Here is a 27,385-nt window from a genome sequence, read left to right as displayed (position 1 = left end):
ACATCTCTAGATCAAATTTCTGTTCTCGAAAAAGCCAAGTCTCGTATTTAAGTTTGAGAAATTGGTAAAACTAAATTTCCCGCTAATTTTTTTTTTAAAAAATTCAAATTTTGATCACAACATTTACCCCCTTAATAGTAGAGTTAATAAACTTTTAAAAACTGGTAACTGGTCTAGAGACGTTTCTGCTTCGATCCTCGAAAGTTTCAAAAAGATCGTACTTTTTTTGAAGGATTTAGTTTTTTCAAAATCGTAATATATTGAGAAAACCTAAAACCTACAATATTGATCGTATCGTCTTGAAATCTTCGAGGTTCAATGCAGTGACCCCTCTAGATCCAATATCTGTTCTTAAAAAATCACGTATCGACCCTAAGGCTGGATAATTGACAAAAGAAAATTTCCAGCCAATTTTTTTTTTGAACAATTGAAAATGTTGAACCTTAACTTACCCCCTTAATATTTGAGTTAAAAAAACTTTTACCAGATGACAAATGAACTACGCATGCTTCTGCTTCGATCCTCGTAGGTTTCATTAAGATAGGACTTTTATTGAAGGATTTAGGTTTTTAAATAGGTTTTTCAAATTCGTATTTTATTGAAAACCTAAATCATTCAATATAAGTGCTATCGTTATGAAACCTTCAAGGATCGAAGCAGTCAACCCTCGAGATCAAATTTCTATTCTCAAAAAAGTCGCGTACCGACCTTAAGTTTTAAAAATTACAAAAGAAAATTTCCCGCCAATTTCATTTTTGAATAATTCAAATTTTGAACATGTAATTTACCCCCTTAATAATTGAGTTAATAACATTTTAAAAACTGGAAACTGGTCTAAGGTTGTTTCTGCTTCAAACCTTGAAGGTTTCATAAAGATAGGAATTTTATTGAAGGATTTGGTTTTTTCAAAATCGTAATATATCAAGAAAACCTAAAAACTTCAATATTGTTCGTATCGTCTTGAAATCTCCGAGGTTCAATGCAGTGATACCTCTAGATCAAATTTCTGTTCTAAAAAAAGCTGCGTCTCGTATTTAAGTTTGAGAAATTGGCAAAACAAAATTTCCCGCCATTTTTTTTGGTTTTGAAAATTCAAATTTCGATCACAACATTTACCCCATTAACAATTGAGTTAATACACTTTTAAAAACTGGGAACTAGTCTAGGCACGCTTCTGCTTCGAACCTTGAAGGTTTCATAAAGATAGGACTTTTATTGAAGGATTTAAATTTTTTAATATGTTTTTCAAATTCTTATTATATATATATTCAATATAAGTCCTTTCTTTAATAATAGCAGTATTTCCTATTTAACAAGTTTTTGAGACCAAAAGATTTACAACATATAGGCATATTTTAAATGATACTTATATTTACATTTTTATAAATCTTGTATTAACAATATTTTTATGTTTTGATACAAGTAATAATAAACATTATTTAAATAGCTTTTCAAAATTATACACATAATATCAGAATACTAGCACAGTTTAGTAACTTTAATAGAAATTAAATTAATTAATTTATAGTTACTTTTAGTTATGTAAGTGAACATCATAAGCAAACCCCTAACTCTCAAAACCATAAGTAATAATTCATTGAACCAGTGAAATATAAATTATTCTCAATTGTATTTTATCAAGTATAGTACTAAGATTACGAAAAATGTAGTAAATGTTTTTAGTTACCACCTAGGTAACAGTAAAAGTGTTTTTAAAAAATATTTATAAACAAAATATGATGTAATATAAAATAATGAAAAAAACATAATAGGTACTTAATTTTTAAAACCACCCTAGGTAACAGTACAAGGAAAATAAAATACACGTCACTAGATAACAATTAGAAAAGTAATTTCAATTTTCAAGTTTCAAAGTACCTACTAAGGCACAGTGCATTTATAAAAACTGAATCTTCGATTGAATAATTTGAGGTAGTTTGAAAAGTTTGGGAACCGCTGAGTTAAGCTCTAGGTAGCACAATTATTTTTGGAGTTGCAACTAAATAGTAAATAATTAAAATCAATTTCAAACAAGTTTTGGAAAAACTATTGAGAATTTCGGAAAATGACCTCTAGGCCTTAACTTACATTTTAACAATTATTAATTCATCATTGCTTTCAAATTTAAATTCATCTATACTTTAAACCATACGCCTATAAACTAACTATGCATAGAACAGGTACATCAAGGATGATGCAAAAGGAGAATGCAGACATGCATTTAGTTACAGGTATAACATTGAAGAGTAACAAAAGTCAATAATATTTTTTAATATAAAAAAGTAATATAATATTAAGTTTGATAAATAATAAATATATCATAGTATTATTGTAATTTGTCAAAATATCATAATTATATAAATATATATTTATTCATCATGGTGTTGAAATGAAGTTAACAGTAAAAAATGAATTAACAGGGGTCGGCCATTGTCCATATTTCTTACAAACACAAATATTACTGAAAAAGTGACAGTAAATTTATGTTTGCTCATAAAATATAGGTACTTATATACATTGTCCCTTAATATGGACTATATTGTATATGTGTTATACAGCATTATCTTTATAAGGAGAAAAGAATACCCATTTTGTTATGTACTAGAAAATCCCTATGTAGTACCTTCTATTAATTGTGTATTTATTTGAGTGAATAAAGTAGTCTGTTTGGTCTGTTGATAGTCACCAAACGTGGAAGTGTGTTTAAATAGTATAGTCTGGAGTACATGTTTAAATCCAATAAAGGTATCGAAATTATGGGGTTAAATATTTTATACACTTATCTTTCTTTATGTTATAACACTTAATTATTGCAAATTGCATTACACTTAAATTTATTTTTTCTAAATATACCAATAAATTATAAATACTGAATAGATTGATACAGTTAATACATTTTAAAAACAAGAAATTGTCACACAACAAAATTAAACCTTAAACAACTAAAAACTATGAATAATTTGAAAGGTTAGGAATTAAAATAAATTTAAAGTACTTATTTTATTTTTTTAGTAAAAAAAAAAACCAAAATTAAAAACATTCATTGCCATTTAAATCATTTTAATAATGTAAAGAAAAATATCTTGTTGAAATAATACTGTCGATTTTGTACTACAATCCAGGCTGAAACAGAAATAAAATTGAATGATTCAGTGGCTTAATATGTTTAATCATATATTTAATACAGTAAGAATATGTACATAAATATAATTAGAATGAAGATTTAATAAAACTGTGAAGAAACTGCCTATTGCATGTAGCGATCTGCCATTTAGTTACATAATACCTATAACAAGTTTAGTTTATCTTTAATAAAAACAGAATTGTTAGTAATAATCGTTGAATATACCTATTACCTACTGAAATACTTGTCCCAAAAAATAATTATGTTTACAAAGTATTTAAAAAACTATAAACATATCGATATAAGTAATAACTAATAAGTAACAACAAATATGAATTTTTATTTTTGTTTCTAAATATTATATAAATAAATAGTTTAGTTTCTTGCGTCAATATGAATTGTGGAATTGTAAAGTTAAAAATAATCAAATTAAATTTATTTTATGAATATCTACTAAAAATTTACTACAATAATATCCAAAGTAGTATTTAAATCTGAGAATAATTATAGGCATCATACATTCATACCTTTTCAATAAATGTAGTTATGTTTGTTTGGCACATTTAACATATTATTATATATTAAATTTATTTCTTATAGCACAGTAAGTATACTTTCATTAATATTAAAGCTGCATTTAACTCCAAAAATTTAAATAATAATACTAGTAATCGTGAGTATGTACCTACTGTGAAAGTGTGAAGTATAAAGCATAGAATAGAGGTTAAAGTTAAAGTATTGGTATAAAGTATAAAGTTAAAAGTATTAAAATTAAAATTTAAAATATGAATATTATATATTATGATTAATGATTATTGATCAATAAATGATAAAAACCTAACTTCACCGATTAAAAGCTAACTAAACAGGGTTTTATTTTATAGAAGGCAAAATTTCTCGCTATACATTTTTTCAATCATATGAAAAAGATTTTTATATTTTTGATTTATTCGCTGGTCAACGCCGCGGGAATTGGGATTTTTTCTAACTTTTGTAGGTTGGCATAAGCATTATTTTTTTTTTCTTATCAAGTTCGCTGTTATCAATTGTTATCAAAATCGGGAAAACTGTACCCGTCCCTTTGCAAATATGATAATTTGTTTTTTTTTAATCAATATTTGTTTAAATAATAATTGTTAAAACTGTATTTTAAACCTATAAAAAAACCCGTGACGGTGAAAACAAGGTTTGCCGTTTGGCGAGACCCAAATTTGGGTCTCATGGAGCTCAGCGTGTTAAATTATTTGCTCCACGTTGAGTATCACTGGAATTTGATTCGTATCGCCTATTGGCTGTTAATAATACATGGATTTATTTGAAATTCAATCAATTATTTGTCATTTGGTCATTTTCTAATTTCTTGGGCACTCTCGTAGACTAAGGTAATATTAATTTTATTTATATGGTAATATTTATGTAGCCAGGGGTGGATAGGTACTATTTATGTTACAAGAAAATATTGAAAAAGGCCCCCCAACTAAAAAAAAATTTGGTCGCTTCGCTCGCATTAGATATTCAATCTATAGTTTGGTGGGAGGCTGGGGAAATGGCCTATCTATAAGTAAAATGCTTTTTTCGGTTGTAAGGGATTTTTGAAAAATTACGCGTAAGGTCGTACAAATTCCGTACTAAAGTTCTGCCCAAGGAAACACACGAAGATATTTCGGTCTTCGATCAACGATAAAAATTTAAAACATTATGTTAAAGATCCGTAAGCAAATTCTTGACTTGTCGTATGGTATTATTATATTGTAAAAAATAACAGTAAGTAATAATAATTCATATAAAAAAATGAATAGTATTAAATTTGAACTATTCCTATTTGGTGAATATTTTATTCTGCAAAAAAACAATGTGTAGACCTGAGTGGGCCCCCCACATAAACATAGAAGGGGGGGCCCACAGGGGAAATTCCTTTTTCCCTATGGGCCTATCCACCCCTGTATGTTAGACATACATATTGCGTATATTATTATACATTATATTGTTATTTGTTATTGAATTATTAGTATAGTCACTATAAACACTATTTCTAAAATAAAATACATAGCCGCTGTGTACATTTTATTTTTATTATTATCTAGTGTAAACATACATTACATTACATTAACGATATTATACAGAGCGTGCCAAGTAAACGATTTACGTATAATATTTTATTCTTATTGGTTGTAAATTAAAAATCAGTGTTTGTACTTAAACATTTTATTTAGAAATTCCCAGTAATTTTATTATATTTTATAACCTTTTTCTTTATATACTATATTACTATATAATATATAACTACTAGTACATTTAAAATTAATTGTAAATACCCGGGTGAAAAGAAGTCAACGATTTACAGTTAGCATTTTCCAATATTTTGGGATTTTTTCAAACTGGTAAGAGTGTGTAGTATAATATGCTTACCTATCATTATAAGTTCATGTGTAGATCATCATCTTATAATTTGATTGTTTTTATAGTATATATGTACAATTATTTTAGTTGAACGAGAAATGAATAATTCTCAGTTTACACAAGAGCGTCCATCACAACAAAATGGTCAACACAATACATCAGCTAACTGTAAGTAACAAGCTCTTTGAATGTTTACACTAATATGTTTTGGATTTATACTGGTAACAAGCATGATGGTGAATATAATGATTAAATATATAATGTTTACCATTTTTTTTATAACTATTGACATTTTAACGTAAAGCATTAATATACTGTTTTTTAATTTTTTTTAAATAGGTTTATTTTAATTTAGTAATAGTCAGATGATCTATTACATAAAATGCTGAATACATATTTTAACACGTTCACTGCGTATCATATTTTTTTATACTTATTGTGACGCTGAAAAAATCCTAGTTTTAAAAAAAAATTTCCTAAAAATTAAAATATCAGTGTACAATTTGCACTTGATTATAAAACAATGCTTATAAAAAACACTGACAAAAAACCAAAAGTTAAATCGTAACGCTGACCAAATTATAATGCATTAAATTAAATAACAAGAGGTACATAACGCCAATTGGCGTCATTCAGCATATGCGAACTATGTAAAATGACACCTTTTGGCGTCATCCACAGTGAACTTGTTAAGATTACAATATTATATTGTATACATTATTAACTTATAGACCTATAACCTATAGGTACCTATCATAATCAAATTTTAAAAAAATATGTAAACAGTGGAATTGATGCTTTGAATATTGTTTAAATATAAGACTTTTAATTTTATTAAAATAAATCCAGCCATTTCTAGTGTTATCACTATCATTTCAATATTTTTTAACTTCTGTTTTCTGAATTTAACGCTTAAGTTTATTTAAAATATTGTGTAGTACCTAAGTAGAATGTGTTATGAACATCTATGAATATTTAAAATTAATGTTAAAAATACAATTTGTTATACCTATATTATTCATTTTAAATTATAGATGTACCTTCTTATAACCAGACCGAAGGACTGTTGAATGATCAGTTTTCACAACTGGGATTTAATAACGGACAATCACAACCACCAGTTCAAAACAATACTTTAGTAATTTATAATTTTGTTATTATTTATAAAAATACACAATATATCAAAAATTTGATATTATTTTAATTTTTCAGCCAAGTGTTATGAGCAATTTTTTAAGTGGAGCACAAGTAAATACTCCACAATCATATCCACAAGCCAATTTTAATGTTGAACTGACTAGGCCTCCTAAGCAATTTTCTTCATCAGTACCCTTTGTAGAAAGTTCTAATCAAAATGTACATTCCTCAGATAATTTTCAAGACAATACTAAAAATATAGTACCACCATCTCCTTTTCCTGAAAATAGTATTCAATCAAATATTCATGATGGAATTATTAATCAAGAGTCGAGAGCTTTTTCTGTTGTTCCTCCTCAATCTTCTCCTCAAAAACCATATTTATGCAATGTTCAACAACCATATTTGATTGAAAATGTTCCATCCCAATCAGATTTATCTACTCAAAAATTTGAGTTTCAATCTCAGCCATTAAATTATCTACAACAACAATCTAAAATGTTACACCAACAGCCAGATTTTCAGCCACAGTCTAATTCAATAACTCAATCAAATTTTTCAAGACAATCTAATGCCACACCACAGCAACCGGGTTTTCCACCACAATCTAATTTGAAACAGCAGCAACCAGGTTTTCCACTTCAACCTAGTTCAACATTGCCGCAGTCAGGTTTTCCACCACAAACAAATTTAAAATCACATCAGCCAGGTTTTCCACCACAACCTAATTCGACATCTCAGCAGCCAGGCTTTCACCCGCAATCTAATTCATCATTTCAGCAGTCAGGATTTCCACTTCAACCCAATTCAACTCTGCAGAAGCCAGGTTTCCCACCACAATCAAATTCATCAACTCAGCAATCAGGCTTTCCACCACAACTACATTCCATGTCACAGCAGTTAGTTTTTCCGCTGCAACCGAATCCAATACTGCAGCAGCCAGGCATTTATCAACAACCCAATTTAATATCGCAGCAGTCCGGTTTTCCACTTCAACAGCTACAATGTTTTCCTCCTCAGTTAGGAAGTTTACCATCTCAACAAATAGGGTTTCCTCCTCAGACAGGTAATTTACCATCACGACAAGCAGGCTACCCACCTCAACAGTCGGACTTAACATCTCAACAACCACAACAGCCTGTGTATTCACAGCAACAGAATGATTTTCATTCTCAACCACCTGGGTATCCAACTCAACAGCCAGGTTTTAATCAAGGTACACCAGCTTATATGGGTCAGCCAGCTCCAAGTAGGAGATTAGATCCTGACCAAATGCCAAGTCCAGTAAGTATTTAACCACATTGGATTTGTTGGTTAATCAGAAATTAAAATGTTTAATTATATTCAGGTACAAGTTATACAAGATGACCAACTAAGTAAAAGTGGTTTATTTTTAACTAATCAAAGAGGTTTAGTACCCCCTTTGGTTACTACAGATTTCACAGTGCAAGATTCTGGTAATGCATCACCTAGATTGATAAGATCAACTATGTATTGTGTACCTACCACAACGGACATTATAAAACAGGTAAATGCAATTTTATTTTAGTTATAAATAACTGATATTATAAATAACTACTTTTAAAATATTTGTAGACATCTGTACCATTTGGATTAGTTATCAGTCCATTGGCAAAAATGAAATCAGATGAATATCCTTTACCTATTATAAATACTGGTGAAATTGGACCAGTTAGATGTAAGAGGTGTAGAGCTTACATGAGTCCATTTATGCAGTTTATTGATGGTGGAAAACACTTTACTTGCCTTTTATGTAAAGCTACAACAGAAGGTAATTTTTTAGTTTCCTTATATTAAAAGCTAATTTTTAACAAAATACAATTTGGTTTTTTAGTACCAGTTGAATATTTCCAACACTTGGATCATACTGGTCAACGGCTTGACCGCTCTGAAAGGCCTGAATTAGGTTTTGGATCATATGAATTTATCGTTCCAAAAGAATATTGTAGTGTATGTATAACAATAAATAATATTTTATTGGCTACTTAAATAAGTTTGGTTATGATCAGTTGGAATTGAATAGATATGACTCGTAAATGCATACTTAATATGCAAACTTATAATGACACTTTAACAGTGTTGAATGTGTGTAGAATATGTAATGATGAGCACTTCACAAGACTGAGAATCCTGTTAGTTATAACTTATAACCACACACCAGTGTAGATTCTGATTAAAAGTAGGATTGTCTACTCACTTATTATATAGTAAAAGAGAGACATGATAACTATTTATTAGTTCTTCAATCCCAGTATGGTCGCATGCCGGCGATTTTAATTCTGTGTCTTATTTTATGGTATGTGTGTTAGCCATTCTGTATTAGCTGATTTCAAAGTTCCAGTACTCCATATATAAGATTTTAATTATTTAAATTGCCTTCTCTAACTCCTTGCTTCATTGATATTGTCCCTAAAATTAATTTGCTTAACCACACTTTTTGTTCCTAGTAGTTAACTATTATCATTATGATTACATTGTTACCTACATTCTATCATTATTCTTTTCATTACCTAATCTAATAATGACTACTATGGTATAACTGTTTCAGATATAGTATCTGGCATCTGATTTTTTAAAATAATAAATATATTCTATTATTGATAAGTAGTCTACATTAGTTAAATTTAATATAATGTTTTTATTTGTATTTTCCAGAAAGAAATGCAACCAAAACCTCCTGCATATATATTTGTAATAGATGTTTCTTATAATAATATAAAATCTGGACTTGTTAAACTCATATGTGTGTTCATGAAAGAATTATTAACTCAATTACCAACAGAGTTGGGAAATGAAAAAAGTAAAATACGTGTTGGTTTTATAACTTATGATACAACTGTTCATTTTTATAATTTAAAGGTAAGAAAAAAAATAGAACTCTTTAACCGGCTTTATAGAACTACCCTCGTTTCAATATATTTGTCGTCCAATAAAATTAAAATAGGTAATTTACTTATAACAACTATTATAAACCATTGTGGCATATTGGGATAATATATTTAGTATTTACATTTTGTTAACAAATAGTGACAGATTTCATACACTTTCACTCATTTGTTTTTGTTAACTTTGAAGTGCTCCATTTGGGGCCTCACTCTCAGAGCACCCAGAGCACTCTCTTCCCACTAGTTGCAGCACTATACTAGTATACTCATGGTTTATTTTCATGGGCCATTAGCCAGTATCAACTTTCTAGTTGATAATTATGCACATCTACTAGAAATGTACTAAATTTGTATTAGATATATATTATCATAATTTTATTAGAAAAATTAATGGTAATCGTTTAGTATGTGACCTACCAGACTGATAATTAATTTAAAAACAGTTAAATTAAAAATCATATAATCATGGTTTTTTATATTATTGATTAATTTGTCATACAAATATTAAACAATACAGGGATTATATTCAATAATATCAAAATCAGTCAAACAAAATATCAGTAAAAAAAAAAAAATATATATAAATATTAAATTCACATACTTAATACAGCAATATGTCAAAATTAGTGAAAATATGTTATAAAATTATTTTATTATAAAAAAAATGTTTAGCATTACACTTTTTGTATATCACTTAAAAATTAAAAAAATTATCTCTCCTGTTAATAGATTGGTATCCGTATGTTGTCCGTACATAATATAGATAATTGTCTTGGTCGGTCACATACTAAACCCGGTAATACCGGTAGGTCACTATATAGAGTAGGTATCAACTTATAATCCATGAAATTTCTATTGTATATACATATAAAAATAAATATAGTTGAATAAATAATAATATAAATATATGAATTTCAGGAAACATTAGTTGTTCCTCAGATGATGATTATTGGTGACACTTCAGAAGTTTTTATGCCATTGTTAGATGGGTTCTTATGTGATCCAGAACAATCATCTCAAGTTATCGATGCACTTATGGAACAAATTCCCACTCATTTCAATGAAACAAGAATCACTGAAACTATTCTTCTACCAGCAATAAAAGCAGGAATGGAAGCATTGAAGGTATGGTTTGTTTCGTAATATTGCAAAAACTATTCTTAAAATAATTGAATAATAATGTTATGTTCTTTTTCTAATAGGGATCTTAGCAATCAGTTAATTATTTATTTTCAAAACATTGTTTCTTTAGAATGCCGATTGTTGTGGTAAATTATTTGTATTTCATTCATCCTTACCAATAGCAGAAGCTCCGGGTAAACTTAAGAATAGGGAAGATCGAAAATTACTTGCCACCGATAAAGAAAAAACTATGTTGAGTAAGTTAAATCTTGAATAATTTTAAAATTTTTCTGATAAATTATACATAAACATTTCTATAAACTTTAAACAGACCCGCAAACAAATGTGTATAAAAAATTAGGAGAGGAGTGTGTTCAAGTTGGATGTAGTGTTGATCTATTCATCACTAATAATTCTTTTATAGATTTACCTACAATTGGTCAAATTTCTAAAATTAGTGGTGGTGAAATTTTCAAATACACATATTTCCAAGTAAGTTATTAAGATTTAATGTTTTGTTCCTATATGTTCATGTTGTCATTTTCTCATAATACTATTAACATTTTTAAATTTAGGCTGAAGTTGATGGTCAACGATTCTTGTCTGATTTAAAACATGACATTAGCCGGCCAACTGTTTTTGATGCTGTAATGCGAGTACGAACATCTACTGGTACTCGTCCAACTGATTTCTATGGGCATTTTTTTATGTCAAATTCTACCGATGTTGAGTTAGCTGCAATTGATTGTGATAAGGTAAGTTCTTAAACTGCCAATTTTTGTTGAGTTGCTAGGTAGCTAACCTCAAAAAATATACAATGTGATCTATACCCTCACTATATATTATTTACTTTAAAGTATTATCCTTTTAAACTACACATATTATTTTTTAAAATTAACCTTCAGAATAAGCTACTATAAATGCGGTTGTCATATAAAATAATGTAAACCCATATTTGTAGCATATATAAAAAAAAAATATATTGTGTCGTTTAAAAAATTTTAGGTACTACCCCCCATAAGATTGTTATATCTATCAACAAAACATCATATTTACCTTCTATCAATACCCATCTATGCCTGAGCAACACTTGGACCCTATCTTAAACGCCACTGACCCCTATGAGACACCTTTAAAGTATTTAAAAGTACATACAATTAACTATCATAACCAATTAATTACGGTAAATTATTTAATACTTTTAAAAGTGAACAACTAAAATAAGACATTTTTGTTATGAAAAAATACGAATGAGAAAAAATAAATTAGTTATACGTCCTCAAAATATTCTTGGTCGTCACTTTCGGGTTGCAGACACGAATTACATCAAACAGTTTTGGTTGAATGATTTTTACAAACGTGATTACCACATTGGCAGCAGTTTGTCGACGTTCTGTTATTTTTTCGTTTACCACACAAAATGCAAGCTCGACTTTGTGATGGAGGAATAGGTTTGGCAGGCGGATTGCAATTGTGGCTTGATAATTCAGATTTTCCCTCATTAGGCTGAGCGCTAGGTTGAATGTGTATATTCTTCGGACAATAGTTGAGTCTGGATTATTGGCTTTAAAAATCTTGTAGGAATTGATTGCTGCTAAATCGAGAATGCGGAAAAAGACTACCATTGGCCACCTATGAGTATTTCTCGATGTGGAACATCTAGCACACATCAAATCTACCGTGTATACTCCACCTTTATTAGCGTTGTAATCTATTATTTGGTATGGTTTACCTGTGCCTTCATCAGTTACATTTTCATCGTGCATTGAAGACAATACAAGCACAACTTTTTTCTTTTTCGTCACCATAGATACAAGCGTCATGTCTGGTTGGGCACCAAATTGATGTGTACCAGGTTCCAAATTTCTATGCTAAACAATAAATTTGGGAGGTATTTCTTTTTTCTTTTTTTTTTAGGGTGCCCCTAAAAGTTAATCCGTTTTTTAGTAAGTTTTCAGCTAATGGATAACTACTAAACCAGTTGTCGGTTGTAACGTTTCGCTTTGATTTTTGAATAGGTTTAGTTAGTCTAGTAACTATATCATAGGGCTTGTTCGATGTCGCAAAAGGGCCCGTGTCTTGCTTTCCACAATAAATTTTTTAATTATACGTATAAAACGTTCGTGCATCGCACGGTGCATAAATCTTTAGTCCATATTTCGCCGGTTGTTTGTCCATGTATTGAATGAATCCACAGTGGCCTCGGAATGCGACCAACATTTCATCAATAGTGGTGAATTCGCCGGGAGAATATGACTGTTGGGAGTTAATTACAAAGCAATTTAATAGGGGCCAATTTATCATTTTTTACCCTATCTGTCCTTGCACTTATATCATCAAAACGTATGCACCTCATAAGAAATCTGAAATGCCTCTCACTGAAATTGGCACGTAAAATCATAAGACCGGTTCCATTTGAGGTAAACAATTCACTCAAATTTGTTCTATTAGTCCTCTTTACAGCAATCAAAAATAAGGCCCCGAATAAAGCTTGAATTTCTTTTTAATTTGTCAATCTAAAATCACGGTCCCTACTATTAGGGTTTGCAAGTTTTCTCCATTGAATGTAAGTATTTGTGTATGAAACTATTTTATCGACTATATCCAGAGTAAAAAATTGTGAAAAACATTCAATTTCTGTTTTACGCTGACGAGCAGCTCCTTTAAGCCGGGAAAAATCTTGATTATATTTTTTGATTTCATTTTTTTGAAATACTTGCTACTGGTTCGTTAGCCCACAAAGTCTCACCATCTTTACCAATAAAAAAAACGAAAATTCTCACCTAGATTTTCTTCAATTTCATCTGTAGTGGACAGTGAATCTAATTCCTCTTCAGAATCACTGTCATGATCCGAGTCTTCAATTACCTCTGGCTCGAAATCAGGATCATCACCATGATCTGAGCCATAGTCATCAAGTACATTATATTCATTATCCTCATCTTCCAAGTCTTGAATAATCCTTTCAATGTCTTCTGGTCTGTTATAGTGTTCATTACGCTGTCGATGATACCTGATAGGTATAAGCAATAAACATAACAATATAGTACCTACATAATAATAATAATCATAATAAAATTATAAAATAATAATAATAAATAAATAAAAAATAATAATCATAATAATCATCATAATAAAATTATAAAATAACACTTACACATCGATGTCAGGCGCAGGTTGAAATAGAAACAGCAATAGGCGCACAACGGTATTTACACCGCAGTTACATATGCACTGGAAGTAATCGTTTTTGAAACTAAATACAGCGCACCCGAAAATGCTAAAATTATAACAACTGCCTTATCTTACGACTATATAAGAAATTAGAGATAACCTAATGGATAGGTTCGCTGCATGAAACTTATTACGAATGGGCGCGATTATTTTCAAATGTGCGGTGTAAAAACCGTCTGCGCACCCGCTCGAAGGTTAATTAATTGTTTAATATCATGTATTTCCAGGCTATTGCAATTGAAGTAAAATATGATGATAAGCTTGATGAACAAGATGGAGTACTAGTACAAACAGCCATGTTATACACGTCATGTAGTGGACAGAGACGTGTGCGTATATTAAATCTATCATTACGTTGTAGTGGACAAATGGGTGAATTATATCGTAGTTGTGACTTAGATACAATAATGAATTTCTTTGGAAAACAAGGTATGTTCTATATGTTTTATGGTACAGATTGAATTTTGAAGTTGTATTTTAATTTAGTTATGTATAAAATATTGGAAAGTTCTGGACGACAAGTAAAGGAAGCAATTACTAATAAAACTGCTCAAATACTAGCTACTTATAGAAAGCATTGTGCACCACCATCTTCAGCCGGTCAACTTATATTGCCTGAATGCTTAAAACTTATGCCTCTATACATTAATTGTTTAATTAAATGTGATGCAATGTCTGGTGGTATGCTATTTATTGTACTTCCCTATGATAAAAATAAATGATAAATTTCCTTTTTTATGTAGGTCCTGATCTGACTGTTGACGATCGTTGGTTTAACATGCATCTGGTTATCACTGCGAATATACCTACAACATTAGGTTATTTCTATCCACGTCTGATTCCTCTTCATACACTTGCCAGTGAAAATGTCTTAGATGATGTTTTAATACCTGATCAAATGAGGTGTTCCATTGAAAACTTTGTAAAAAATGGAGCTTATATTTTAGGTAAACAGCATTTATTTTAGTTTTTGCATCATTAAATACATTTTTTATATTTTTTAACAATATTTTTGTGTTTAGAAAATGGTTTATTTATGTTTTTGTGGCTTGGTATGGGTCTAAGTCAAACATTTTTGTCAGATGTGTTTGGTGTTCAGAACATAACATATTATGTTAATACTGAACATTCTGCCATTCCTGTGTTGGATAATCCACTCAACAAAGCTATTCGTCAGGTGTTATCTAAAATTCAAAAAGAACGAAGCCACACAATGAGAGTATGTATTCTGCTATAGCTAAATATTAATCTAATTTATATCAGGTATTCGGGTGAGTTTAACGTTATATTTTATTTACAGCTGGCAATTATAAGACAAAAAGATAAAATTGAAACTGTTATGAGGCATTTCTTAGTTGAAGATCATGGCATCGATAATAGTCCTTCTTATGTAGAATTTTTGTGTCACATACATAAGAAAATTCGCAATTTGCTTAGTTAGCACACACAGAAATGGTAAACATATTATTTTTAGTACCTACTATTGTACTACTTTGTGTGGTTTGCTTTAAAATAATTAAAGAAAATTATTGATTTTTATGTTATAATCTATTAAGTGTAATTACTTTATATAAAAAAATAATGTTTGATTCATCTTTTACTTATTAACATTATTTGTTATATTCGTTTTAAAATGATAATATGTTGTTTTAAATAAAAAATCATTGTTTTATTCTGTTTAGAGTGTTATACAATAATATTCTTCCAATGATACTTAATACATCAATTATTTTCCTACAATTATTTGGAATAAAAATGTACATTGCTCTAAAGACATTACTATAAATTAATTATCTATTGACAATTGCAGTTCAAAATATTTCATAATTTATAACATGCTTGTGATAACTGAATCCCAATAAATCCAATCAAACTAATCGGTGCATTTTGTTTTATAAAATATTGCGTCTTCTATATTTAAAACTTTATTCTTTGTGTATTATTTTTAGTGTTTGAATCGTTTTGTTGCCTACAATGTGTGTTATATTCATTAAATGTGATTGATTTATGTTTTATAATATAACAATGTAATCATCATGAAAACATTTGACTGTTACTTAAGATATTTTTATACTGTACAATGTACATAATGTATAAGAAAATTCAATAGTTCCTAAAAATAATATTAATTAGTTCAGGGTATTGTTGTGCCAATGTTTTATAGATTTGAGGATAAAAAAAATTAATTTGTTCTAAATTATTTTGTAAATAATATGTATCTTATTATAGAGTTGAGGATACTTATAATATACATATATATATACAGGAGTATTGAATATAAATTAATAATTATGTACTAAAATTTAGACAATTATTGACAGTAGGTACTAAGTATATTTTTCTATAGTGGTTACCTAAACTCTATGCCTTCGCTATCATCGTTTTCGGGCACATGCTCACTTAGGAAGCATTCCAATATTTGGCGTTCAATAGTTCGAAAAATCTATCTTTTTGTAAATCCAATATCCTAGAAAATTTGTTGTTGGTTAGGTATCTACTTTTTTTTTGTTATTAATACAAATTAGTCTCATTAAATGTACTTTCTATTAATTTCCTCTTGTATGATACTTCCTTGCTGGACACCTATCGAATATAGCCTTTCCGAAAATATTTCACCCGCCTCGGTCAGGTTACAATTATTATAAACCTCATACTCAATATCCGACGAATCGTGAATTAGAGCGAATTCACCTTGCTCGTTGTCCGATTCCTATCATTGAACACGGTAGATGTATAAATGAATCGTTATTTTAGTTTTCGTAGGTAACTTGTAACTACTATCTATCAGCGTCACTGCACACTTTGACAGTGCTTATTTGCGTATGACATTTGTATCTTTTATTCGTGTTTTTTTATATTATCAATTTATTTCCAACAAATCATCATTGTTTTCAAAAATTAAATTCCGAACTTGAAAATATTATAAAAAAATTAGACTTTACCAAACATCATGCAACTTATACTTAGGTACAATATGTTGATATCTACAAACTTTAAACTTAAAAGCAATAATAGTATATTGTTTGGCAAGGGCGGGAAGTGAGCTATTTCAGTCGCGGGCAACCTGTGCGGCACGAGCCATAGACGAGGGCCGCATTTCGCCCAACACGAAAATTGCCTACCCGCACGAGCCACGCATAGTATTTTTTTTATCACGCCTCTGCATTCATCAATCATGGCAAAGGTAATGCGCACTATGCAGGGGTCTACCACTAGACTATAATATAATAATACGACAACAATATTTCACGAAAGAAACGATTTGGTTTTATTTATTTTAAGCGTCACGCATGGAAGTATGATATAGTATGATTATAAGATGTAACCAAAAGTTTATGTTTTTTAAGGACCGACGAAGATTTCAGTGTCTGTGCAGGGTATACGCGCGTGAAATGTGCGCGCAACACTTTTGGGGATTTCCACTTTACCACCCGCTGGACGGAAAAAAGGACGCTTGCCAACGCTTCAACTGCTATCGAAAACCAAACTTACGGTGCAGGCGTGACAAAAATTATTTTACGAATTTATCATATTATTTACAAAAATGTTTTAAAGTATTCTATGCAAAATATCAAGAAATTGAGGGATTTCTTAAAATAAAATCTTATCTGAGTTACCACAATACCACAATACAAAAACCAGAAATATTCCGTGGTTTTCATTATTTTTTTTTTCACATAACGTATGTGATTAATATTTGAAATGAGTAAAGAACGCTACACACTGCAGCGGTGGCGGTTAAATAATAAATTCTTTTGTCCTGGCGGTGCGGCCGCGGTGGCGGTAAAATTGTGTCCGAAATTCCGGACTCGTTTTGCCGTAACCGCCACCTGCACCGCCGCGCTGTGTGGGGACCTTTAAGATAAGTACCGGGTATATAGGCACTCGCTTGTATAAAATGTCTTCTGCCATTTTCATGTTGTAAAAGAAACGATGGGCGTCGCTACCGTCAATCACCGAATAATTGATTGTCGAGCTTATTGTTATAAGGACTGCACCGGTGTCTGTACATTATGTGACAAGTAGTACAATACGGGCAAATTGTTAAATAATGTAATTAATTTAACACCGTGTAATTACAGTGTACGCGTACACACGCACGATGGATGTATAATCGAGAAACATATTATTACATAGCTCACTTGCATCATTTCCACCGTCAGAAATGCTGCCAAATTTGCAGTGAACGTGACCAACACGATGACTACGAAAACCCGATTCGCGGCCACCAAGACGCGACCGCTGATCGACTTTGGCGTTTCTCCTCATCCTTGTGGAGTAAATGACGTCAATGTGAACCAAAAGCTCTCGACGAGTGTAAAATGTCTACTCGCAGTGCATTTTGAATAAAGACTTAGTGTGAGATGCTGGGATGTAGTGCGTGTTTGTATTCGCGATCGTTATACCTATGTGGCCATAATATTACATAGGTAGGTATTATATTTTATTGACTTTTGTCTGTATAATATCCTAATATATTGAGGGGTGATTTTTTTTCGACAGCTACCTTTTAGTCAGCACTCATTATCAATATTTTTGATTTTCCAAAAAAAAAAAACCGTTCAATTAGAAATATAGAAAGAAAACTTTTTTGGCTGAAAAACGAACAAAATTAACCTATATATTCAATTGTTATTTATTATAAGTGATTTCTGTAAAATTAATCACTGTGTGCGTTGTAGTAGTAATAGGTACCTCGGGTTATAGTACAATACCTATATAACCACATAGGTATCTATACTTATATTGTATATAGAAAATATACCTGAATTGTTTGTATTTTGTTTTGTTGTTCTGTGCACTATAAGGTGAATATTTGTCCAGTATCCAGATCATGACTGCAGTCATGGCCAGAGTAGCTACGTTACTAAGCCAAACTTCGGGTTTCAGTAAGGTCATAAACTTGAACAATGAAGTTTTTCTGGACGGTTTCCTGATCACTGAAATGACACATGGTTACGGTAAGCGAAGAAGATTGTTATTTTGGAAGTACAGGTACCTGAGTGTAGGCGTGTAGTGTGCAAATGTGCAATGTTTGTGTAGATTATAATGGTAAGCATATTACAGAGATGGGACTTTACTATATGGCTGAGGTACACATAGGTAACAACACAGTGAGTAGGTAGTAGGTAGTATAATCGGTAGGTACACAAATATTATGTTTATTTAAACCGTGAGATCTGCTTGAAATAAACAGTCGGATTGGGAGCCAGTATTTACATAATATATAAGTAGAATAATGAAATCTATTAAACTTACTAATGGCATTCGGTTATATTTTTTGTTGAAAAGGTTTTCATTGTTTGGATAAAAGTGGACTAAGTAATAGGTAATATAATAATTTATCGTTATATTCCCACTGACCCGCGTTATACAATTTGGCAGGCGACACTTAAATAGTTTGGCGTAACAGCATAATAATATATAATATATACTATAAAATAGACACAAAGAAAGATAAAAGTGCGTGAAGAAAAGTTGTTTTTCTTGTTTCCGTGACCTTAAGTCACTTTATAGTTCGTGAATGTATATATTATGTATATATGTATATATGTATATTGTATGTGTGTGTCTGTATTTTTTTTCTATTCGATAACGACACATTGAGGATCAACAGTCTTATAACATATAATTAGTTTTTAAAAACGTTATGGTTTTTATTTAATTTGTCTCTTGTTCCAGTAGAATAATCTTAAAAAAAACACTGAAAACTTTTCAATAGAAATAGAACACCTCAATTGATCAGGTATTGAAACGTTATCTAAGAATTTTTCATCAGCAAGTGTGAACAGAAATCAGATGTGGATAAAAACAACCTGATGTAGTAGGTATATTAATTGCAGTGATAACCAAATGTACGTTAAACCTACAATCGTCAACTGTCAGATCAGGAACTACATAAAAAAAAAGAAATTAATCATTTACTTTATGATAGGGAAGTACAATAAATAGCATACCAACAGACATTGTACAACATTTAATTAAACAATGAACATCTAGAGGCATACGTTTCATGCATTCAGGCAATATAAATTGACCGGCTAAAGGTAGTGATACACAATGTTTTTTTCTTTATCGGTGGCAAGTAATTTTTGATCTCGATTCTTAAGTTAACCCGGAGCTTCTGCTATTAGTAAGGATGAATGAAATACGAATAATTTACCACAACAATTGGCATTCTAAAAAACAATGTTTTGAAAATAAATAATTAAAAATTGCTGGGATCCCTATTAGAAAAAGAACATAACATATTAACATTATTATTCAATTATTTTAAGAATAGATCTTGCAATATTACAAAACAAACCATACCTTCAATGATTCCATTACTGCATTTATTGCTGGTAGAAGAATAGTTTCAGTAATCCTTGTTCCAATGAAAGGTAATTTACCATCACGACAAGCAGGCTACCCACCTCAACAGTCGGACTTAACATCTCAACAACCACAACAGCCTGTGTATTCACAGCAACAGAATAGTTTTCATTCTCAACCACCTGGGTATCCAACTCAACAGCCAGGTTTTAATCAAGGTACACCAGCTTATATGGGTCAGCCAGCTCCAAGTAGGAGATTGGATCCTGACCAAATGCCAAGTCCAGTAAGTATTTAACCACATTGGATTTGTTGGTTAATCAGAAATTAAAATATTTAATTATATTCAGGTACAAGTTATACAAGATGACCAACTAAGTAAAAGTGGTTTATTTTTAACTAATCAAAGAGGTTTAGTACCCCCTTTGGTTACTACAGATTTCACAGTGCAAGATTATGCATCACCTAGATTGATAAGATCAACTATGTATTGTGTACCTACCACAATGGACATTATAAAACAGGTAAATACAATTTTATTTTAGTTATAAATAACTGATATTATAAATAACTACTTTTAAAATATTTGTAGACATTTGTACCATTTGGATTAGTTATCAGTCCATTGGCAAAAATGAAATCAGATGAATATCCTTTACCTATTATAAATACTGGTGAAATTGGACCAGTTAGAAGTAAGAGGTGTAAAGCTTACATGAGTCAATTTATGCAGTTTATTGATGGTGGAAAACACTTTACTTGCCTTTTATATAAAGCTACAACAGAAGGTAATTTTTTAGTTTCCTTATATTAAAAATTGAGGAGGATCGTAGTAAGTGGAAATACAGAACTAGGGTGGCCGATCCCAAATAGTTGGGAGAGAAGGCGAAGGAAAAGAAGAAGATATTAAAATTAATTTTTAACAAAATACAATTTGTTTTTTAGTACTAGTTGAATATTTCCAACACTTGGATCATACTGGTCAACGGCTCGACTGCTCTGAAAGGCCTGAAAGGTTTTGGATCATATGAATTTATCGTTCCAAAAGAATGTTGTAGGGTATGTATAACAATAAATAATATTTTATAGGCTTCTTAAATAAGTTTGGTTATAGATAATTAATTTTGACTTTTAAGTTAATAACAATGATCTAAGATTTAATATAATAATATTATATGCATCTAATTTTTTTGGCAAAATAAATTCAACACATGATATTATTAATAGAAAAATAAATTACTATTAGTTATAAAAATAAATTTTAAAATGTCCTTAGATAAATGGCCAGCTTTATAGTTCTACCCTCGTATCAATATATTTGTTGTCCAATTCAATTAAAAATAGGTAATTTACTAATTACAACTATTATAGAACGTGGTATATTGGGATTGTATATTTTGTATATTTTTTTATTTTATTTTTTAATTAACCCGCAGTAACTTAGGCCCTTGGGTGGTTTTTACTGTGGGGGAGGGTACTGTAACTTTAAACACGTTTTTTTTTGGTTTGTCAAATTTTTTTAGTGGGCACTAGTGGCGCACTCTCCCCGGACTCCGTGAAATATTTACATTTTGCTAACAAATAGTGCCAGAGATTTCATAAACTTTCACTCCTTTGTTTTCATTAACTTTGATGTTCTTCACGTGGGGCCTCACTCTCGGAGCACTGACCCCCTGCTCACCACTAGTAACAGCACTACACAAGTATACCCATGGTTTATTTTCATGGGCCATTGACAACTATCAACTTCTTAGTTGATAATTATATACATATCTACTAGAAATGTACTAAATTTCTAGTAAGTAAATTTGTAGTAGATATATATGATCATAATTTTATTAAAAAAATTAATGGTATTCGTTTAGTATGTGACCTACCGACTGATAATTATTCAAAAACAGTTAAATTAAAAATCATATAATCAGGTTTTTTTAGATTCTGAGTGAAACGATGAATGTATTGATTTTACAATGATGTGTGTTTTTTTTTTTATTTTTTTTTTATTTTTTTTTTTATTTTTTTATTTTTGTGTCTGTGTACACGATAAGTAGTCGAAATAATGCTTCGATTTTCGACTTCAGTATCTTGTTCGATGGGAAAGTGAATATCGTTGGTGCATTGGGGAGGTCAAAATTTTAATTTCCCAGTAGTTTTCAAAAGCGATGTGAAAAACAAAAGAAAAATTAAGGAAAAACGGGAATTTTTACGCAAAATCGATTTTTAACAAAATCGATTTTGGTTATTGGTGTAACTCTAAAACAAATGACCGTAGATGCATGAAATTTTCACTGGTTGTTTATATTTGCATTTTCTATACACAATACAATTTTGAAAATAATTTGACTTTTTTTGAACTGTTTACGGACATTGTCAGTTTTCAGTTTTTTTAAATTTTTTTTCTATAAATATCAATAAAATTTTATTTGTTGGGTAAAAAAGCTTGAAAATTTAATAGAAGGCTCCTAGGTTATTGTTTCAAAGGCAGATGAAAAAAATTAAAAATCCTTAGTCACAGTTTTTTTTTATACACGTTTAAAGTTTAAATCTTGAAAAAATACGGAAAAATCACGAAAATTTGCAAATTATTTTGAGTTAGAAATTCATAAAAAATTTTCTTTTTAAATCTAAGATTTTAAAATCTAATACAAGATTCCTCATAAGTTTGTCTAACTTTATCAAAAAAAAAATTTCTACAAGAAAGTCAAATTAAATTTTTATGAGCGTTTTAAATTCATATTTTTACAACATTAGATATTCACTCGATTTCTCATGTACCGATTTCCTTATTTTCTTGTAATTCAAAAACGAATAACTGTAGATACATGAAAATTTCACTGAATGTTTATATTAGCATTTCCTATACACCATACAATTTTGAAAATATTTTGACACTTTTTGAGCTGTTTACGGGCATTTTCAGTTTTCAATTTTTTTAGTTTTTTTTTCTATAAATATCAATAAAGTTTTATCTGTTGGGCCAAAAAGTGTAAAAATTTAATACAAGACTCCTGATATATTTTTACAATAGCAGTTGAAAAATATTGAAAATACATAGGCACAGTTTTTTTTTATAAGCATTTAAAGATCAAATTTGGACAGAATTTATCAAAATCTCGAAAATTATCAACCATTGTAATTAATAAATTATAAAATGTTCAGTTTTTATAGCTAAGGATTGAAAATTTAAAACAAGATTCCATGTAAATAGATAATTTGGTTACCAAAAAATCTAAAAAATACACAAGCACAGTTTATTTGTATAGTCATTTTAAGTTCAAATTTGGACGAAATTACATAAAAACCTAGAATAACTATTTTAGTTATTTTGTTGTGATTGTATAATATTATTCGTGGGCACTTGAAACTTCTAATTTGTAATATTTTCATCGATATATTATGATGATAGTATCACGGTTTGTTGTTGATGTATAACGCGTTATATGTACCTAATGGATATTGTGATATGATTAATTTGGAATTTATTATAGGTCAATTTTTTTTTTAATACCATACATAAGTGTATAATATGTCTTATACCTAGACTGACATATCGTCTCCACTCAGAATCGTTTTTCTTATACAATGATATATCATTGAATTCAAATTTAATACCATCCATTATACAGTGACCCACTTGTAACCTACAGTACAGCAGAGCGACATCCACTTGCCCACCTTTTTTTATATTATTCATTAATTAGTTATACAAATATAAAACAATATAGGAATTACATTCAATAATATCAAAATCAGTCAAACAAAATATCAGTTTAAAAAAAAATGTATAAATATTAAATACACATACTTATTACAGCAATATGTCAAAATTAGTCAAAATATGTTATAAAATTATTTTATTATAAAAAAAAATTTAATTAAAAAAAACGTTTAGCATTACACTTTTTGTATATCAAAAATTTTAAAAATGTATCTCGCCTGTTAATAGATTGGTGTCTATACGTTGTCTGTACATTATATAAATTATTGTCTTGGCCGGTCACATACTAAACAAATACCTAATAATATTAATAAATAATACATATTTTAATTTTTATGCTTGTGTACTGAAAATACAAATTTTAATATATAATACTGTGTGACTGTACACAGTCATAAATGTAACCGTGTAAAACCATTAGTATTGGTGATTGTCTATAAACATAAATTTAATGTGTACATTTAAATATTGGGGATTCTTGTACATATACTAAATTCTAATAGGTAGACAAAATGAATAATACATCCACAACTACATTAGTAATTAAAATAATTAAATATAATTCCCTACTTTCAACACAAGCTTTTGGTATTAACTTATAATCCATGAAATTTCTATTGTATATAAATAAATATGGTTGGTTAGTCAAAATATGTTATAAAATTATTTTATTATAAAAAAAAATGTTTAGCATTACACTTTTTGTATATCACTTAAAAATTAAAAAAATTATCTGTCCTGTTAATAGATTGGTATCCGTATGTTGTCCATACATAATATAGATAATTGTCTTGGTCGGTCACATACTAAACCCGGTAATACAGGTAGGTCACTATATAGAGTAGGTATCAACTTATAATCCATGAAATTTCTATTGTATATACATATAAAAATAAATATAGTTGAATAAATAATAATATAAATATATGAATTTCAGGAAACATTAGCTGTTCCTCAGATGATGATTATTGGTGACACTTCAGAAGTTCTTATGCCATTGTTAGATGGGTTCTTATGTGATCCAGAACTATCATCTCAAGTTATCGATGCACTTATGAAACAAATTCCTACTCATTTCAATGAAACAAGAATCACTGAAACTATTCTTCTACCAGCAATAAAAGCAGGAATGGAAGCATTGAAGGTATGGTTTGTTTCGTAATATTGCAAAAACTATTCTTAAAATAATTGAATAATAATGTTATGTTCTTTTTCTAATAGGGATCTTAGCAATCAGTTAATTATTTATTTTCAAAACATTGTTTCTTTAGAATGCCGAATGTTGTGGTAGATTTTTTGTATTTCATTCATCCTTACCAATAGCAGAAGCTCCGGGTAAACTTAAGAATCGGGAAGATCGAAAATTACTTGCCACCGATAAAGAAAAAACTATGTTGAGTAAGTTAAATCTTGAATAATTTTAAAATTTTTCTGATAAATTATACATAAACATTTCTGTAAACTTTAAACAGACCCGCAAACAAATGTGTATAAAAAATTAGGAGAGGAGTGTGTTCAAGTTGGATGTAGTGTTGATCTATTCATCACTAATAACTCTTTTATAGATTTACCTACAATTGGTCAAATTTCTAAAATTAGTGGTGGTGAAATTTTCAAATACACATATTTCCAAGTAAGTTATTGAGATTTAATGTTTTGTTCCTATATGTTCATGTTGTCATTTTCTCATAATACTATTAACATTTTTAAATTTAGGCTGAAGTTGATGGTCAACGATTCTTGTCTGATTTAAAACGTGACATTAGCCGACCAACTGATTTCTATGGGCATTTTTTTATGTTAAATTCTACTAATGTTGAGAGTTAGCTGCAATCGATTGTGATGAAGTAAGTTCTAAAACTGCCAATTTTTTAAAATATAATATTTGTTGATGACTTACTAGGCAACTAACGTCAAAGAACGTTAGCAAACATGAATGGTTATTATCAATACTTTGATCAGAATGTTAACAGTAAAAAAAGTTTTTTGGGAGGGATCCATCCTCCTAATCATCCACCCCCCCCCTAATTACACCCCTGAAGACACTATTCCTCTGTATTCTTAGTCAATTCAAATCAGTGAACTTTTTGTCGTATACTCATATTATGTTATATTAATTTTTTCACACTTTATTAATTGTTTAATACCATGTATTTCCAGGCTATTGCAATTTATTGAAGTAAAACTTGATGATAAGCTTGATGAACAAGATGAAGTATTAGTACAAACAGCCATGTTATACACGTCATGTAGTGGACAGAGACGTGTGCGTATATTAAATCTATCATTACGTTCTAGTAGACAAATGTGTGAATTATATCGTAGTTGTTACTTAGATACAATAATGAAATTCTTTGGAAAACAAGGTATGTTGTATATGTTTTATGGTACAGATTGAATTTTGAAGTTTTATTTTAATTTATTTATGTATAAAATATTGGAAAGTTCTGGACGACAAGTAAAGGAAGCAATTACTAATAAAACTGCTCAAATACTAGCTACTTATAGAAAGCATTGTGCATCACCATCTTCAGTTGGTCAACTTATATTGCCTGAATGCTTAAAACTTATGTCTCTATACATTAATTGTTTAATTAAATGTGATGCAATGTCTGGTGGTATGCTATTTATTGTACTTCCCTATGATAAAAATAAATGATAAATTTCCTTTTTTATGTAGGTCCTGATCTGACTGTTGACGATCGTTGGTTTAACATGCATCTGGTTATCACTGCGAATATACCTACACCATTAGGTTATTTCTATCCACGTCTGGTTCCCATTCATACACTTGCTTATGAAAAACTCTTAGATGATGTTTCAATACCAGATCAGTTGAGGTGTCTTATTGAAAAGTTTGCAGAAAATGGAGCTTATATTTTGGGTAAACATCATTTATTTTTTTTTTTTACAACAATAAATACATTTTTTATATTTTTTAACAATATTTTTGTGTTTAGAAAATGGTTTAAATATGTTTTTGCGGCTTGGTATGGGTCTAAGTCAAACATTTTTGTCAGACGTGTTTGGTGTTCAGAACATAACATATGTTAATACTGAACATTCTACCATTCCTGTGTTGGATAATCCACTCAACAAAGTTATTTTTTAGGTATTATCTAAAATTCAATACTTCTTTTCATACTTCTTTGTGTGGTTTGCTTTAAAATAATTAAAAAAAATTATTGATTTTTATGTTATAATCTATTAAGTGTAATTACTTTATAAAACAAATAATGTTTGATTCATCTTTTACTTATTAACATTATTTCTTATATTCATTTTAAAATGATATATTTTTTTAAATAAATAATTATTGTATTATTCTGTTAGTGTTATACAATAATATTTTTCCAATGATACTGAATACATCAATTATTTGTTATAAGAATGTACATTGCTCTAAAGATACTATAAATTAATTATCTA

At 29.5% G+C, this 27,385-nt stretch overlaps 2 protein-coding genes across 7 annotated transcripts; both read left to right on the top strand.

The window, feature by feature from the left end:
• The first annotated feature begins 4,236 nt into the window (after positions 1 to 4,236).
• On the top strand, positions 4,237 to 18,259 carry LOC132951960 (protein transport protein Sec24D-like). Of its 6 annotated transcripts, none has more exons than XR_009665429.1 (19): positions 4,237 to 4,506; positions 5,612 to 5,692; positions 6,559 to 6,662; positions 6,737 to 7,945; positions 8,010 to 8,189; positions 8,258 to 8,453; positions 8,517 to 8,632; positions 9,338 to 9,541; positions 10,486 to 10,692; positions 10,820 to 10,946; positions 11,021 to 11,181; positions 11,265 to 11,444; positions 14,151 to 14,352; positions 14,410 to 14,604; positions 14,667 to 14,870; positions 14,946 to 15,142; positions 15,224 to 15,378; positions 17,271 to 17,945; positions 18,006 to 18,259. XR_009665429.1 is itself a non-coding variant. In XM_061024040.1 (18 exons), the coding sequence occupies exons 2-17, from the start codon at positions 5,623 to 5,625 to the stop codon at positions 15,362 to 15,364; spliced, it is 3,693 nt and encodes a 1,230-aa protein (XP_060880023.1). In that variant the 5' UTR covers positions 4,237 to 4,506; positions 5,612 to 5,622; the 3' UTR covers positions 15,365 to 15,378; positions 18,006 to 18,259. The 6 variants fall into 6 exon arrangements, 4 of the variants coding, with proteins under 4 accessions (XP_060880023.1, XP_060880022.1, XP_060880024.1 ...); XR_009665430.1 differs by having other exon boundaries at positions 17,271 to 17,976; positions 18,061 to 18,259; XM_061024040.1 differs by lacking the exon at positions 17,271 to 17,945.
• LOC132952491 (protein transport protein Sec24D-like) lies at positions 18,217 to 27,283 on the top strand. Its single transcript, XM_061024796.1, is given in 17 exon segments — positions 18,217 to 18,353; positions 18,732 to 18,884; positions 20,307 to 20,524; positions 20,589 to 20,762; positions 20,831 to 21,026; positions 21,184 to 21,253; positions 21,255 to 21,297; positions 24,894 to 25,100; positions 25,228 to 25,354; positions 25,429 to 25,589; positions 25,673 to 25,774; positions 25,777 to 25,803; positions 25,860 to 25,878; positions 26,022 to 26,034; positions 26,117 to 26,574; positions 26,637 to 26,840; positions 26,917 to 27,283. Coding segments are annotated over 16 exon segments (2,298 nt in total). The 5' UTR covers positions 18,217 to 18,353; positions 18,732 to 18,757; the 3' UTR covers positions 27,069 to 27,283.
• The last annotated feature ends 102 nt before the right edge of the window (positions 27,284 to 27,385 follow it).

Source organism: Metopolophium dirhodum, chromosome 9 (genome assembly GCF_019925205.1).
Source record: "Metopolophium dirhodum isolate CAU chromosome 9, ASM1992520v1, whole genome shotgun sequence".
NCBI classification, from domain to species: domain Eukaryota; kingdom Metazoa; phylum Arthropoda; class Insecta; order Hemiptera; family Aphididae; genus Metopolophium; species Metopolophium dirhodum.
Note: the sequence above shows the minus strand (reverse complement) of the source record. Positions and strands in the feature narration are given on the sequence as shown.